Raw genomic sequence first — 17220 nt, 5'->3', positions numbered from 1 at the left:
TATGTGCCCTTTCTATTTCCATTTCTTGCTGTAGTTCTGGACATCCTAGGGTCTTAGGGATCCAATCTTTTATAAACTCCCTCATATTCTTGCCTTCTTCATCTTCCTTAAGGCCCACTATCTTTGTTATTTCTTCTGTTATAATTTTCCATTGTATCTATTTTTTGAGCTAGTAGTTCTTGTGTCTCTTTAGTTTTTTTATTAGATTCCTCCAATTTCTTTTTTAAGTCTTCTACCTCCATTTCTGCTGCTACTGCCCGCTCTTCCATCTTGTCCATTTTCTTTCCCATTTCTGTTAAGGTCATATCTATTTTATTCATTTTCTCTTCTGTGTTGTTTATTCTTTTTCTTAAATCATTAAATTCCTGTGTTTGCCATTCTTTAAATGACTCCATGTATCCTTTAATAAGAGAAAGTACCTCCTTTATCTTGCCTTTCTTTTCTTCTTCTATTTCACTGTACTCTTCCTCTTCCTCTTCTTCCTCTGGGTTGGCCATCTGTTGTTTCTTTGTTGCCCTTTCCTTCTCTTCTTTCTTGTTTCTATTGTCTTTTGTGGTCTCTTCTTGCTGCAGGTGTTCTGCAGCTGTCGTTGCCGCCTGTGGAGATCGGCTCCCCAGCTGGTCCCCCCTCCCGTCGGTGTGTTTTTTTTCATGCGGGGTTGCGCACTTTTACTCGGCTCAGTGAGCCATTTTTGTAGTCCATTATTTACCGACCTGAGGGAGCGGGTTTCTCTCTCCACCGCGGGCCTCTTCGGACAGGTAAGGCCTTCACCTTTTTCCTCCTTTGTCTTCTCTTCCTCTCTTCTTACCGTTGCTTTCGATTTTTCTTTTTTTGTCGCCATCTTCTTTCCACCTTTATACTCACTTTTCTGTAACTTTTATTTCTGTGCCTTTGTGTTTTCCTTTGTTTTTCCCGACTTTTCTGGAGAGGGCTGGAGTTCACCGTCCGGCCACTACTCCATCACGTGACTCCTCCAGACACCCTCATATTCCAATTGTGACATGTCATGTGCTAAAGCTGGGAATAGAAGTTCCATTTGCAGCTTGAAAAGCTTGTGTGTCACTTGTGTGTCTTCTCTAATATGTTGGCAGGAGCAAGCTGACCTCAGCACCTGTGTCTATGAGAAACATGCATTTACCAGCAGCATCTTGAAGATTCAGGAGGCCAGTACTTGTGCCAGCTGCTGAGGACACATTGGCAGCTGGCTGTTATTTCCTGCCTTTTTGTTTTGGTAGCTACATAGGGGGATGCATCTATGGGCATTTTTTTCCCAACGGCAATGATAAAACACCATCCTCGTCGCCTGTCGGTACGTTCCTCCTTCTTTCACAGGTAGCTCACAGGGCACTGGAAATGTATCTGCTGTCAATACAGGCTGTATGTGAGCAGACTATTGCATTGCCATAAAGTATAGTCTGTCAGTCTCCCAGACCAAGTAATGGGGATGGCGAAAATCCATGTTAGCTATTGTTATGGAGACACGAGCTGGGAGTTTGACAGGAATAGTCTCAAAAGCAGGCAGTGAGAATGACTGTCTGCTAACATGAGCATCTTATTCATCAGATCTGATGGATTCCTGTTACCTAGCCCCTCCATATTCAAAAGCCGCATGCCGTGCTCGTGCCTGGGGTCAATTCTAGTGTGTCCAGGAGAAATTGGCAGAACCTGGTGTACTGGTTGTCTGCTGGGGAATGGACAATAAATTCACTAATTTTAGCTGCTGTAGCAGCGTCCAATGACATGCCAAAATTTCATGTCTTCCGCTGTTATGCTACAAAGATGAAACTGGGTTTCAACCTGATTAAGCCATACTCAAGATGGGTGGGTCTAAAAAGGAGGCAACTGAATTCCTACTGCGTTAACTGTAGCCGTGGCAGCAGCTGCTGCTGCTGTCATTGGGTCCAAGATAACTGTAGATTCAAGCTTCAGCTGAATCTTGCAGTTGGGGGTCACCAATTGTAGCAGCTACTTTGATAGAGCTACTAAATCAACACGCATACACAGGATTAGTCAACCAAAGACTATTTATTTGAGTTTGCCATGCTTCTTTTGTATCCCTCCCGTCCCAGGCTCAACGGGACAGGGGTGGCGATGTAACTAAGTGCTTGCTTCCAACCTGCGGGGCTGGCGAGTTTAAAGTAAACACGGTGGCAGACCCATGCCCTCTAGAAGGAGGCATATCAATCTGGCATGCTGTTACTAGGCATGCGGTACTCTTCATATGTGGTCCATTATCCAAGTAAGTGAATAGTGGTCCAGCCCACGGCTCCACACGTTTACTTGTGAGCCACACTGGTGACGGTTCGTGATACCACACTGCATGCCTGCTCGGTCCGCTACACAGCTGCTACAGTGGTCAATTAACCAACTTGCTAGAGGAGCAGGTCTACAACTATCCCCATTCTAAATTAATTACGGTGGAGCTCAGCACATCAGTGTAAAAGAGAAAGATGATATATGAGTCAGCACAACATCAAGGGCCGAAGGGCCTGTACTGTGATAGGACACAAAAATTGGAGTTGTGGAGAGTATAGACAGTTATCAAAGATTATATCAGGATACAGATCAGTTATAGATATGGGTGGAGAAATGGCAGATGAAATTTAACCTGACCAAGTGTGAAGTGTTGCAATTTGGGAAGTCAAAAATACAGGGAAAGTATACAATTAATGATAGGGCTCTTGTTCAGAAGGATCTGGGATCCAAGTCCATAGCTTCCTGAAAGTAGTAATGCAGCATCAGTAACTGGGTTCAAATCTGCCGCTGAGTGTAAGAAATTTGTATGTTCTCCCTGTGACAATGTGGGTGTACTCCAGGTGCTCTGGTTTTCTTGTATTCCAAAGATGTATGGTTTAGAAGGTTGATTGGTCACATGGGTTTATTAGGGTGGGGCAGGCTCAGTTGCTGGAAAGGGTTGTTACTGTGCTGTTTTTCTAAATTTAAAACTTAAAATGGGTCTGGATTGGGCAGAAGATATTTAGTTTAATCTTGCATTGCATTCAGTGATCAGACATAGTAGGCTCAAGGGTCTGTTTCTGTTTTGTACTGATCTATGTTCCCATTATGTTGTGACACACCTGATCAGGCCCCAGGAATTTTTGTTTTAAGACCTCTCACACTTTTTCTGTAATATGAACTCTCTTCAGGACATCTTACCAGCCTTATCCTTCATTCTAACTGAAATATGGCTTCCCTGAACTTTCCCTATCTCTCCAGTAAAAGACTCCCACTGACCAAACACAGACAGCCTCTCCAAATTAATGTTTGAAAATTCCTATCTAGTGCTGTCAAAATTGGTCTTGTCCCAATTTCTAATTTTTGTGGACCCATCTTGTTTTTAATCAAGATTAAATTCTGTTTGTCACTGACCCATGCAACTATCCAGTTCATCTTTATTATGCTATAGCCTCATCCATTGCAAATTGGAATGTTTTTTTTTGCCAATACCTTCCCTACCACTGTTAAATTAAATTGTCTGTGTTAATTTGTGTATCCTTCCTACTCTTCTCAAACAAAGGAACCACATTTGCTGATCTGCAGTCTTTTGGTAGTTCTCCAGTGGCCAAAAACTTGATGATTGGCAGGGCATGGTGGGTCAGAATGTTTGTGTGCTGGACGACTCTTACCATTGGTTTTTGTTTAAGCCATGTGTTGCAAGGGTATATTGCTTTGGGTTAATACTTCACTGTCCATGTTGCCATTTTATTGCTTTATTTTAATATTTGAGAAGGTTGGATGAAATAGGGGAAAGTCCGGAAGATGATGTGAACTTTAAGTTGTATTAACAAGATGCAGAAGGGGAGAATGGGGGAGCCATTAAAGTGTGTATTTGAAAAGAATAGGGTAAGAAATCTTAATTTGACAGCTATTTCAACCTGGTTTTATTGATTTGCCCTTGGGAAGAATGGAATATTTGCTTTATTAGTTTTGGTCTGGATCTGAATTCCATATAATTTAGTGAAGTTTTAATTTATTTCTGAAATAATTTAATACTTACTCCCAAAAGTTGCCTTTCACTTCAGATTAATTTTATTGTGTACAAATCAGGAAAATTATGTTGAGGTCACAGGATTTTCTGTCACAGAAGGAAGCCACTGCAAATTGGGGTAGAATCTGCACCTTTTGTTGCTCAGGGTTCACTCCAGCTTTGTAAGCAAGATGGATAACACTCTTAATTAAAGTCCTCATCTATAAATTGTTCCTTTTGTTATCTCATCATCTTTCCATAACCCATGTGCTGCCCATTGAGGACACAATGGTCTGATTGGACATTGTTTGATCACCTTGTCTCTTTTCAATGTAAATTGCACTAATAAATATTCATAATTTTTCCCTTTTCTCTTCAGATCTTATGGGCATGTTTGAAAAGCGCCGTTTCAGAAAACTTTTGTTATTTATTGTTGGCTTTGATGAGAATGACCCTAAAACATACCAAGGCATTGAGCCCAAAAAGACCACAATGCGAGAAGTCTACAAGAAGTTTGACCTGGGACAGGATGTCATTGATTTCACAGGACATGCATTGGCTCTCTACAGAACAGATGAGTGCGTTACCATTGATGTATTTTCTGAATTTATCCATAATTCTTCTCCACATACTTGCTTACTCTTTTTTAAAAGAAAGACGAAGCAGTCTATTTGAAGGTGCCAATTTTATGATGGTGATTGATGAGGTTTGCTGAATCCAGATTGTTTTCTTTGGGTGGTGAAATGCTAAAATGCCAATGGCGATGAACTTGAAATAAGGAAGATGTGAGTCAGTAGATAGTGAGGAATTTTTTCAACCAAAGAGTAATAAATTGCTTTCACAATACAATGCATGTGATTATGTCTGCTCTCATTCTAGCAGTTTTATTAGTTGACATTGTTGAATCAAGAAATAGTCATTTTGAACATGATCTGAAGTGTTATTTGAACAAAATCAAGGGTGACCTGATAGGATCCTTAAGTCAAGACTTCTAAATTCAAGACTGCTTAAATTCAGATTAGTGATAAACTTTTCAAGTACAGTATTTCTTCATAAATTTGAACTATAGGTGCTTTACTTAGAGGCAGAGTAGCAACTTTTAAAATGGGATTACATAAGAATACTGTATGGCAGTGATTATCTACCTTTTGCCACCCACTTGCAGCCTCTAACAAACCCGCAGGCCACCAGTGAGGGGCAACAAGTTTGAGCCCTTTCCCATGTACAAGGATTTTAGTTTTGTTTTGGCAGGAAGATGTTTTTGACCATTTCCTTTTTTTTGGTCCTCAAATTATATGAGTAATGTTTGCCTTTGCTGTGGGCCATCTGTGGCAAACCCACAGACCACCAATGGTTCTGCAGACTCTGGATTGAGAAATATTGCACCAAGAAGTTGGAAGGGTTGGGGTGAGGACAGGGTATAGGTTTGGAGTTGCTGGAGAGCTGGCAGTCTCGTGCTTTGGGAAGCTTTATTTTGTGCTCAGTGTCTATAGTTCAACAATTTAGCAAGCACTCTAATGCAACAATGAAGACGTATCTGAGTGCAGTATCAATTTCCTTTGATGAGGTTGCTGGTAACAATAAATGAAGTCTCAATGACTTCTGGCAGCTGCATCTCATTAGTTGAGAGATTAGTTTATTGTCGTATGTACACAGTTAATAGCTTAGTTTTGCATGTTATCCAGGCATTGCAAAAGACTTGTAACTCTCCAATGCCATATTGAATTTTAAAATTCACTGAAAATAAGGTTAAAAACAAAGACACCAAGATTAAATATGTCAATAGTTGAGCTGGGTTTCTTACATTTTAACATAATTGGCAAACAAGATTCACTTTTGTTGGCTTCCTGACATTACTGAAGATGCTCAGTCATCCGAGGGTAGATGGGAATCTGGCAAAACTCTCCTTCCATGGCATCAATCGCAGTCCTGTGAAGAAAAATAGGCTCCATGGCCATGGTAACTGTCCAGGCTCCAGTACCTGCCTAATTCACTGTTGTGCTCTCACTGGTCAAACCATCTTCTGTTATACCTATTCCTCTTGTTCTCCTTATTACCATCTCCATACCATTGCCACCTCCATCTTAGTCACGATAGCCACACGATACAAGTTTGAATCCCTCCCTACTGTATGACAGCTTAGTGAGAGGCAGAACTGCCGAGGGGTGCTGCAAGACCAATCCAGATTCCATCCCATGCTGAGGAACTAGAGTGGAGCTTGCACCTATTTCCTCAGCTCACTGAACAGACCAACTTTTCAGAATTTCGAGATGACGATGTTTGTTCTGGAGCAGTGCAATCCATTTTTAAAAGTGGACAATAATAAACTTAAATCCTGTATCAGGATTTTTTGACCACGTCGTATGAATTGAATATCCTTGAAGCACTGGAAGTAGTGACAATTTTTCACTGGATAAGATGTTAATGCGGGGTTTAGCAATTCAATTCAAATGGATAGGAAAGATTCCATAGTACACATTAAAGAATAGAAGAGAAAAAGTCCTTTCAGCTTCCTGATTTTTTTTTTTCTGACAAGATGACCTAACTTGGTTTCACTTGTCTGGATAAGGTATTTGTTCTCTCATATCCACAACTTTCTCATTATTAACCTTTCCACCAATATCCAGGGAAGAGAGGGATCGTGTGCAAATGGCAGAGATTTAATTTAGTTTTATTTGACGCAGATATTGTGGGTGAAGGTCCTGTTCCTTTGTCATGTTGAGTATATTCAAAGTTGTCTTGTTGGAAGAATTCTGAAGATTTGCGTTCTCCTGAGTGCAGTTGTTTCTATTCACATCTGTCTGAAATGGATGATCCGTTGCCCTGACATCATGAGTCCATAAATAAAACTCACCAAAAGGAGAGGCATCTGCCCTGGATCTACTCAATCAGTCCCTCTTGTGTTCGATGAAACCATCTTTCAAATGAGATTCTGTTTGATGACAAATGAATGGTGATATTTTTTTTAGGGAAACGTTTTCCTGATTATTTCAACGTTTTCCTCAAGTTAAATTGATTAAAATGTGCTGACCAAATACATTGGTCTTCAGTGCTTCAACTGTTATATTTGACTAACTAAATAGAGAAATAAAGAACTTAAATTTTAAGATGTTAACTTGAATTTTGCATTTTTTAATGTGAAACAATTTGACTTTTTTTTTCCCCTTTTGTTCCCAGTTACTTGGACCAACCATGCTTGGATACTCTCAACCGAATTAAATTATACAGTGAATCATTAGCTCGATACAGCAAGAGTCCCTACCTCTATCCGCTCTATGGACTTGGAGAACTGCCTCAGGGCTTTGCTAGGTAATTGAAACACCTGTGAAATGTTCATTTGAGGAAATATTTGCAACTGTACACTTGTGCCACTGGGTGGACCTTGAAAGCAGCAGATCCCCACCATACGCTTGGAGGCAAAAAGCTTTCTTCCCCCCCCCCCCCCCCAGAAAAACCAATGTGAAATCCACATTTTTTTAAATTTTTGTTTCCAATTTGAATGACAGTCGTTTGGCATTTGGTGTTGGTGTTGTATACTGGCAAATTTTTTTATCCACTATGATAATGTGTACAACTACGAGAATAACTCTCTTCTTCCACTGTAACATTCATATTTTTAATATCATTACTGTTTGCTCATTTAATGTCTTGTAATGGCTAGATATGAACAACTCTGAGCTCTGTAGGAATCAGTTGGGTTAATAATGTTGAAGTTTCTTTCACAAAAGGCTCTAACCAGTGAACACAATTGTGGAAATTGTCATGCTATTACTCTGCAATATTTATTTAATTCAGCATTGGGTGATGGTGGAATGTATTGTTGTGCTATCTCTTGCCTTCATTGGTCAGAGCATTGAATGCAGGAGCTCCAAGATCTAGACCTCGATACTCTACTGTGTAATTGAATCCTGTATTTCCTCACTCCAGACCCCAATCAGTAAGGATTGGTAAGAACAACATCTCCACCATCTCCATCCGTTCCTGAGCACTACAGGGCTGCATACTTGTCCCCCTGCTCTACTAGCTTTATGCCTATGACTGTGAGGCTCAGTAGGACATTAACACCATCTACAAATATGCTGGTGAGACCACACCAGTGAGTTGTGTGAAATTGGACATTGAGTCATCATGCAGGAGGGAGATTGAAAACTTGCCTGAATGGGTATCCTAACAAGAACTTCACACTCAATATCACCAAAACCAAGGAGCTGATTGTGAACGTTAGAGGGGAAAACCAGAGGTGTACAATCCAGTGATCATTGGGAAATCAGAGGTGGAGAGGGTAAGCAAATTTAAATTCCTGGGAGTCATTATCTTGGAAGACTTTTCCAGGACCCAGCACACTAATGACATTGTAGCCGACCGCAACTAAACTCCTATATTAGGGCTGGAAAGGCTGTTTTTGCTGATTGACTCATCCATATGAATAACAATAGCAGGCAGGAGCGTCCATGCATATGAACGCCCTTCTTCCCCAGTCGGTTTCTGATGAGTTAGCTGGGCAGCTTGGCCAACACCATTTTAGGGCTGTTGGTTTGATGCTGCCCAGCTTCTACCCCCTTCCCCCCCCCCCTTGCCGGTTCGTTGTCCTGGGAATCGCTTTAGCAATTTCTGTCTGCGTCTGCAGCTGCACAATGTGCCGGCCCAATCTCTGCAATTGTGGGCTGCCATATGACCTCGCCCCCAGAACCAGCGTTACAGTCTATAGTGTCCGTAGGTATAGTCCCCAAAGTCTTTTGTGGTCTGCCTCTGCGTTGAGGTGTTGGTGTCTCCACAGGTTCTGCTGGGTCTGTGTGGGCAGGCTTGAGTCTGTCTGTATTGAAGACCTTTGGTTTACCACCGATGTCCAGCTCGAAGGTGGCTCCGTTGTTCCGGATGACTTGAAAGGGACTTTTGTTTGGCTTCTGCAGAGGTGAACAGTGGGGTCTTCTGCATACAAACATGTACTCACAGTCCTTGAGTACTTTGGGGATGTTGGACTTGGCTTGTCCATGTCTGGAGGGTGGAATCGGAGCCAGGTTATCGACATTTTCGCACAGCCTGTCCAGGAGGGTGGTTGTCTCCTCCTGCTGTCCTCTGGCCTGTGGAACGAAATCCCCGAGAACCGTGAGTGGGGTTCCGTAGACTAGTTCAGCAGAGGATGCGTAGAGGTCTTCTTTCAGCACTGTTTGGATGCCCAGTCGTGCCCACGGTAGCTCGTCCACCCAGTTGGGGCCCTTGAGTCGGGTCATGAGGGTGGTCTTGAGGCGCCTGTGGAAACGCTCCATCATGCTGTTGGCTTGCGGGTGGTATGCTGTTATATGATGTAGTTGAGCACCCCACAGGTTGGCAATGTCGGTCCACAAACTGGAGGTGAACTGTGTGCCTTGGTCAGAAGTGATGTGCTGTGGCAGTCCGAATCTTGCAATCCAGGATGAGAGGAGTGCTTTGGCACAGGACCTAGTGGATGTGTTGGCCAGGGGGATTGCTTCTGGTCACCAGGTGAAGCGGTTGACCACTGTGAACAGGTAGCGGAAACCCTGAGAGACTGGCAAGGGTCCCACTATGTCCACGTGAATGTGGTAAAACCTGCGTTATGTTGGCTCGAAAGGCTGTGGGGTGACCTTGGTGTGTTGCTGCACTTTGGCTGTTTGGCACTGTGTACATGCCTTGGCCCACACCCAGACTTGTTTCTGCAATCCATGCCACACATACTTGCTGGTCACCAGCTGGACTATAGTCATGATGGATGGGTGTGCCAGCCAGTGGATGGAGTCAAAAACTCGTTGCTGTTGGGGCAATAAATCGAACCTGCCCAGTGGCTACGTCGCATAGGAGGGTGGTAGTACCTGTGCCAACTGGAATGTCCTGCAGCCAAAGTACCGTGACAGCGGGACTCGTCATCCTGCTGCTGTACCTCTGCCAGTGCTGCGAAGTCCAGACCGTTGACCAGGGAGTGGATGCTGTGCCTTGACAAGGTGTCTGTGACCACGTTGTCTTTGCCTGAGATGTGCTGGATGTTGGTGGTATACTCCGAGACGCAAGACGTGGTCAGGGGTCAGAGATTTTAGCCAGGGCAAAAGTCAGTGGTTTGTGGTCCGTGAAAGTACCGGAAGTGGTGGATGGCTAAGTACAGTGCCAGCAGCTCTCTATCAAAAGCACTGTACTTTAGATCAGGGGGACACAGATGTTTGCTGAAGAAAGCTAGTGGGTACAACTTCCTTCTATCTGCTGCTCCAGGACTCCACCAATCGCTGTTCGTTAGGGCCATGGGTGCATCTGGTCTGGGGTGGGTCAGGAGTCCAGCTTTGGCCAGGGCTTCTTTGGTTTCCACAAACACGTGCGGATTCTTCGTCTCAGGTCAGGTCCTTCTCCTTGCCAGACATCAGGATGAACAGAGGGCGCATCACTCGGGCAGCTGCTGGGATAAACCTGCAATTAAAAGTTTATCATCCCCATGAACTCCTGCAGACCTTTGGTTGTACTGGGCTTTGGGAAGCTGCGGATGGCCTCTACCTTGTCGGGCAGTGGTGTGGCCCTGTCCTTTGTAATCCTGTGGCCCAGGAAGTCGGTGGTGTTGGCCAGGTTAATGGTGAAGCCGAACACCTGCAGATGACAACAGCGATTTCGGAGGTGCTGAAGGTGTTTCTGTCGGGTTCTACTTGCCACAAGGATATTGTCAAGGTAGACGAAAGGGCTGTCCAGATCTCGGCCCACTGCGTCCATCAGTCGCTGGAATAACTGTGCCGCATTTTTGAGCCCGAATGGCATCCTCAGGAACTCAAACAGCCCAAATGGAATGATGATGGCCATCTTAGGGATGTCATCAGGATGCACTGCGATCTGGTGATATCCTCGCACAAGGTCCACTTTTGAGAGTATTGTTGCCCCGTACAGGTTTGCCGCAAAATCCTGGATGTGCGGCACGGGGGTAATGGTCCGGGGTGGTGGCTTCGTTGAGCCAGCGATAGTCGCCACATGGTCACCAGCCCCCAGTTGCTTTAGGCACTATATGCAGGGGCAAGACCCATGGGCTGTCTGACCGTCGAACAACATCTAATTCCTCGAGCTTGAGGAACTCCTCCTTGGCCAGTCGGAGCTTCTCTGGGGGAAGTCATCTTGCCCTTGCATGGAGAGGTGGGCCCTTGGTGAGGATGTGATGTCTGACGCCATGTCGAGTTATCTCTGCTGTGAACTGAAGGGAAAGGATTGCCGGGAACCCACTAGCACCTTGGATGGAGCATCCTCTGAGCTGTGGATGGAGTCCAGGTGCATTGCTGGAAACCTAGCTCTCCTCAGTGCGATGATCTGGTAGGTTTTGGTGTGGATGAGTTGCTTACCATTAAGGTCCACTAGGAGGCTGTGGGCTTGCAGGAAATCTGCTCCAAGGAGTGGTTGTTCCACTGCAGCCAGCATAAACTTCCATGAGAAGTGACTGCCCCCGAACTGCAGCTCAGCCTTACAAGTGCCATAGGTCCATATACTGCTGTTGTTGGCAGCCCTCAACATGGGACCCGCTAGCCTCCACCTAGTGTCCAACCCTGTCGGATATCAAGCTGACCTCTGCTCCTATGTTCACCAGGAAGCATCTGCCAGACAGGAGGTCTCAGACGTACAGGAGGCTCTCTTGGTGGCCAGCCATCGTGGCCATCAGTGATGGCTTGGCCTTGTTGTTTCCCTGGAACTAGCAGGGAAACTGGCATCGGTGGGCCTCAGTGCTCCATCTCCGGTGGTAGAAGCACCATCTGTCACTGGACTCGCTCCTGCCTCTCGTCTGCTGTTCATTGCTTGGGACTGCTCTGGTCTGATTGCGCAACTTCTTTATGAGCCCCACGGTAGCCGATCACTTCTTTCTGTTTCCACAGAATGTCTACCCGTGCTGCGACTTTCCGGGTTCAGTGAAATCCGCATCTGCCAGGAGCAGTTGGATGTCTTCGGGCATCTGTTCCAGGAATGCCTGCTTGAGCATGATGCCGGGCTTCTCATCTCCCAGGAGGGCCAGGATCTCATTGAATGCCGACGGGTATCTATCTCCAAGCCCGTCCAGGTGGGCTCCGAACGTCTCGGTCAATAGCTCTGAAAGCAGTGATGGTGGCCTGTGGATAAAGTTGGCCACTCTTGTCTGCAGTCTGTGGATCCAGGGCGCTGACCACATGGTAGTACTGAGTGGTCTCTGCTGTGATGCCCTGCATCTGGAACTGAGCCTCCGCCTGGTTGAACCACATGCCGGGTCGAAGTCCAGAAGGTCGGGAGCTTCAGGCTGACTGCTACTTCACTATCCATTGCTGGGTTTAGATGCCGTCTAAACCTGTCGGGGTCACCAATTGTAGCTGACCACTACTAAGAAACACACACATAGGCAGTGTGGGAGGTTAAACTCACTCCTTTATTAGGGCTGGAAAGGCTGCTTTTATACTGTTCAAGTTCCTGCCGTTTTTTTTTGCTGATTGACTGAGTCATCTATATGACTAACAATAGTGGGCAGGAACGTCCCTGCATCTGAATGCCTGTCTTCCCCAGCCAGTTTCTGATGAGTTAGCGTGGCAGCTTGAGCAACACATTTAAAGGCTATTGGTCTGATGCTGCCCCAGCTTCTACCCCTGCTGATTCGTTGTCCTGGGAGTTGCTTTAGTGATCTCTGACCGCGTCTGTTGTCACACGATGTGCTTAAATCTCTGCAATTGCAGGCACCACATCATCATGAAAAAAGCATGTTAGTGCCTCTAATTTCTCAGGAGTTTGAAATGATTTGTTATGACATTGAAAACCTTGGCAAGCTTCTACAGATGTGTACTGGAAAGTGTGCTGACCAGCTGCATTACTGCCTAGTATGGGGGTACCAATACCTCTGAGTAGAAAACCCTGCAAAAGCTCGTGGGCACAGTCCAGTACATCACAGGTAAAGCTCTACCCACAATTAAAAACCTACATGGAACATTGCTGTTGGAGAGCAACAGAAATCATCCAGGGCATACTCTATTCTTGCTGCTGCCATCAGAAAAAGGCATACAATAAATATTTCTGTATAATGCAAAAAAAATTTTCCCCCTTTTCCCCTCAAATATAGGGGGCATCGCATTATACACAAGATTAAAATTAAAAAAAAAATTCTGCAGGCAAGTGAGAGTCGGCAGCGCGACTCGGGCGGGCGAGCGGTAGTCGGCAGCGCGACTCGGGCGGGCGAGCGGTAGTCGGCAGCGCGACTCGGGCGGGCGAGCGGTAGTCGGCAGCGCGACTCGGGCGGGCGAGCGGTAGTCGGCAGCGCGACTCGGGCGGGCGGGCGGTAGTCGGCAGCGCGACTCGGGCGGGCGGGCGGTAGTCGGCAGCGCGACTCGGGCGGGCGGGCGGTAGTCGGCAGCGCGACTCGGGCGGGCGGGCGGTAGTCGGCAGCGCGACTCGGGCGGGCGGGCGGTAGTCGGCAGCGCGACTCGGGCGGGCGGGCGGTAGTCGGCAGCGCGACTCGGGCGGGCGGGCGGTAGTCGGCAGCGCGACTCGGGCGGGCGGGCGGTAGTCGGCAGCGCGACTCGGGCGGGCGAGGTGAGGGGGGTCATATTATACACAGGGATAAAATTTTTTCCCCATTTTTCCCCTCAAAAATGGGAGGGGTTCTCATTATACACAAATATTTAGGGTAGTTGCCATAAGACTCATATTACCAGGTTCAGGAACAGTTGCTACCCCTCCGTCATCACACTCTTAACAAACTCTGACTCGTTTAAGGACTCTTACTTTCCACATTATTTATTACTGAATATTTATTTTTTTGTATTGCACATTTTGCTTCCACTTATTCCTTTGTTTACATTTCTCTCTTTTGTGTTCATATTTTTTTTTCTTGAGTACAGTTTTTAGCATGCCTGGCCTGCAGGAAAATTAATTTCAGGGTTGCATGTGATGTCATATCTGACAATAAATCTGAACTTTGAACATTTAGGCAAGTTCATGGATAAGAAAGAGTTAAGAGGGATATGGGCCAAATGCAGGCAACTGGGACTAGCTTGGGGAGACAACTTGGTAAGCATGGATCAGTTGGGACAATGGTCTGGTTTCCATGCTGTAAAACTATCTCATGCTAATTTTGTTACGAAGCTTGAGATTCTAGGTAAATCAATGAGTTTGTTGCACAAGACTTGGTTATGATGTGTTTTTGTTTCATATTTTGTTAAACAGACTGAGTGCTATCTATGGGGGTACTTACATGCTCAACAAACCAGTGGACGAAATTGTATTCGAAAACGGGCGTGTGGTAGGTGTGAAATCTGAAGGGGAGGTAAGTGTTGTGAATGTATTACAAGCTACATAAGAAACATCTAAGGAATGTAGAAAGAGTTAGTGGCCAGAACTTGTGAAACTAATAAACTGAATGAAGAGTTTGTGTTCCAGAGACACTGGAGATTGTAGATGCTGGAGTAACAACAGTCTACTGGAGGATCTCGGTGGGTCAAGGAGCACCAATGATCAATGTTCTGGTTCAGAAGCCTCTCATCGTGATTGAGAATGCAAAGGGGAGATGAACAGGGTGGGAGGGGTTGGACAGGAGGTAGTGGGGATGGGTGAACCAGAGAGGTGAAGAATGACAGAGATAGTTGATTGGCAGGTGCTAGGCAAAAGGAGAGAAAGGGGTCAGGTTGAAGACTAGTCTACAGGGGAGTGATAAGTGGAAACAAAGGGTGGAAGTACTGGAATCTGATGAAGGGAATTTGGTGATTGTGGTATAATGAGTGCTGTTGGGGAAGAGCAGATGGGACCAGATGGGCTCTGAGGGGAGTGAGTGAGTAGGAAGAATCCAAGGGAAATGTGTATGAAGGAGTACAGAACCAGAGAGAGATGGAGATTAGAGTGGTGGGGAAGAAAATAAAAATGAGTTGTGGGGGTGGTGAAGAACAGAAAAGGCTCAGAAGAAGTCTAGCCTCATTACCAGAAATGAATCATCTCTCTCGTCATCTTTATTTATTGTTCATCCCATGCTTGTACGATAAAGACGAGATGGCGTTTCTCCAGGACCATGGGGAATATTAACATATTAAGACGTATACAATAACAGTCCATAGTATCCTATCCACAAATGTTCTGGAAGTTCAGGAGTCTGATGGCATGGGGTGGTGGTGGGGGGGGGGGGGGGGGGGGGGGGGTGAAGGGAGAGAGAGCTGTTACCAATCTGAATATAAGGACCTGAGTGCTGCAGAAGGGAGAACAGTTTACATGAGAGGTGTGTGGAGTCCTTTATAATGTTTATTGCCTTTCGCCTGCATCAAGTGTTGTAGATGTTCTTCATGGTAGGAAGAGAGCCTCAGTTGATCTTTTCTGCTGACTTCACTATCCTCTGCAGGGTCTTGCAGTCTAAAGAGGTTCCAAACCAGGCAATGATAAAGTTGCACAGAATGCTCTCCATACATCCTCTGTAGAATGGAGGGTGGGAGATGAACTTTCCTCAGCCTTCACAGGAAGTAGAGATGCTGCTGGGCTTTCTTGGCTATAGAGCTTGTGCTAAGGGACAGGGTGAGATTTTCTGCCAAGTCCACTCCAAGGAACTTGATTCTCTTGACAACCTCAACAATGGAGGTGGTCCTCCTGGGCCCTCTTGAGGTTGATAACCATCTCTTTTTTTTTAATTTTCAGATATAAATTGTTGGCTGTGCGCCAGACCATTATCAACTGTACCTCATCTCTCTGTGCTGACTTTTCATTCTTACTGATTAGGCCCACCACAGTTGTGTCATCAGCGAGCTTGATGCGAGCTCCAAATGATTTTTCTTTGAGAGAGCGTTTGCTGGCCATTTTGTGAGCCGGGTCATAACTCGGTTCGTGGGCCACTACCTGACCTGCGCACCGTCCCTCCCCCCCACCCCCCTCCAAACCAGTGATCAGAGTGTCTGTTGCCTCTTTGGGCAGCCTACCTTTGCATCAATGGGACTGAGTCTCAACCAGCTGGCTAATGGCTATGTGGGCTGATTTCAGGCAGTCAAGGGTGAATATTTCCTCTTTGCCAGCCATGTCCAATACACACATCGACCCATTATGCCTGATAACCCTGTATGACCCCTCATATGGCCGTTGGAGAGGTACTTAGTATGCTCCCCTTTGCACAAAAAACATTTGCGGATGTGCAAGTCTTTGGGGATGAAGGATTTGGGCTGGATGTACTGCGGGGGCTGTGGAAGGGTTAGGGTACCCAGTCTTTCCCTCAGCTGTTTCAGTGCTACTGTGAGCGCTTCTCGATTCTTGGCGGTGGCCAAGAGCTCCCCTGGGATTATCAAGGGTGCGCCATGGACCTTTTCCGCTGCAGAGCCATTTAAGTCCTTTTTTGGCGCAGTGCATATCTGCAGAAGGACCCAAGGTAGTTCATCAGCACAGTTTGGCCCCTTGAGCCAGGCCATCAGGGCTGCTTTTGTCAATGGAACTGCTCCACCAACCTGGTGGCCTGTGGGTGATATGCCTTGGTATGGTGGAGTTGGTTCCCAACAGTTTGACCAGTTTTGCCCAGAACCCTGAGGTAAACTAGGCTCCACTGTCAGAGATGAGATGTTCCGGGACCCCAATGCCCTGGCATTGGTCTCCATGGTCGTGTCAGCCATCGGGACCACCTCCGGCCACGTCATGGAGTGGTCAACCATAGTGAGGAGAGTAAACTTATACCTCTCATTTTGTTCGTTTTAGATTGGTCACAGTGTTTGAGCTACCGAAAGAAAATAGACACACACACCGAGAGCAGTTCAGTTTATACAAATGTTTATTACAAATTCAAAAGCTGATTTCAAACTACAATATGCAAGCCTTTCCCAACTATACTTATCAACGCCTGGACTGGTCCCAACTGCCGAAGCGAGGCAACGACTGCACACTTGTAGTAGGTTGTCAGGGCGCCGGTAGCAGCTTCTCCACCTCCCCCGACAGGGACATTGGCTGGACTCTAAAAGTTCTTCTTCTTGCTGAGAGATGTTGCCACCTCTCGGAGAGTCTCAAACTTCAGCAGTGGGACCATGGCTTATAATACCCAAAAACTGCTTACCCAATACCTATTCCCAGCACAATAAGAAAGATAAGCGAGCAAGCACGCCTAGGCTTCTATCGAATAACATAATTTTCAGCTTATCACTTTGAATACAATGGTTTATTTTGCATCAAGGCTAGGCCTCTGACAGTCTGTGACCAAAACAACCAGGAAGATTAAATGTTCTCAGTACACAGATGTCCTTTCATCAGATAACAGCATCTCTGGCCCCTCGGTGGAATTTAGCTTATGTCTGCTGATTCTAAAAACAAGCAGGTTCTCA

The 17220-nt window shown here is 45.8% G+C and overlaps 1 protein-coding gene across 2 annotated transcripts in view; it reads left to right on the top strand.

Annotated features, from left to right (window-relative positions):
- LOC138763344 (rab GDP dissociation inhibitor alpha) overlaps window positions 1-17220 on the top strand; it is an 82428-nt gene that overhangs the window by 48810 nt on the left and 16398 nt on the right. For both annotated transcript variants that reach the window (XM_069937322.1, XM_069937323.1), the window contains 3 exons: window positions 4347-4545; window positions 7145-7276; window positions 14117-14216. In XM_069937322.1, the coding sequence (XP_069793423.1) occupies window positions 4347-4545; window positions 7145-7276; window positions 14117-14216 (431 nt within the window). The remainder of the gene's footprint in view (window positions 1-4346; window positions 4546-7144; window positions 7277-14116; window positions 14217-17220) is intronic.

This window comes from Narcine bancroftii, chromosome 5 (genome assembly GCF_036971445.1).
Source record: "Narcine bancroftii isolate sNarBan1 chromosome 5, sNarBan1.hap1, whole genome shotgun sequence".
NCBI classification, from domain to species: domain Eukaryota; kingdom Metazoa; phylum Chordata; class Chondrichthyes; order Torpediniformes; family Narcinidae; genus Narcine; species Narcine bancroftii.
Note: the sequence above shows the minus strand (reverse complement) of the source record. Positions and strands in the feature narration are given on the sequence as shown.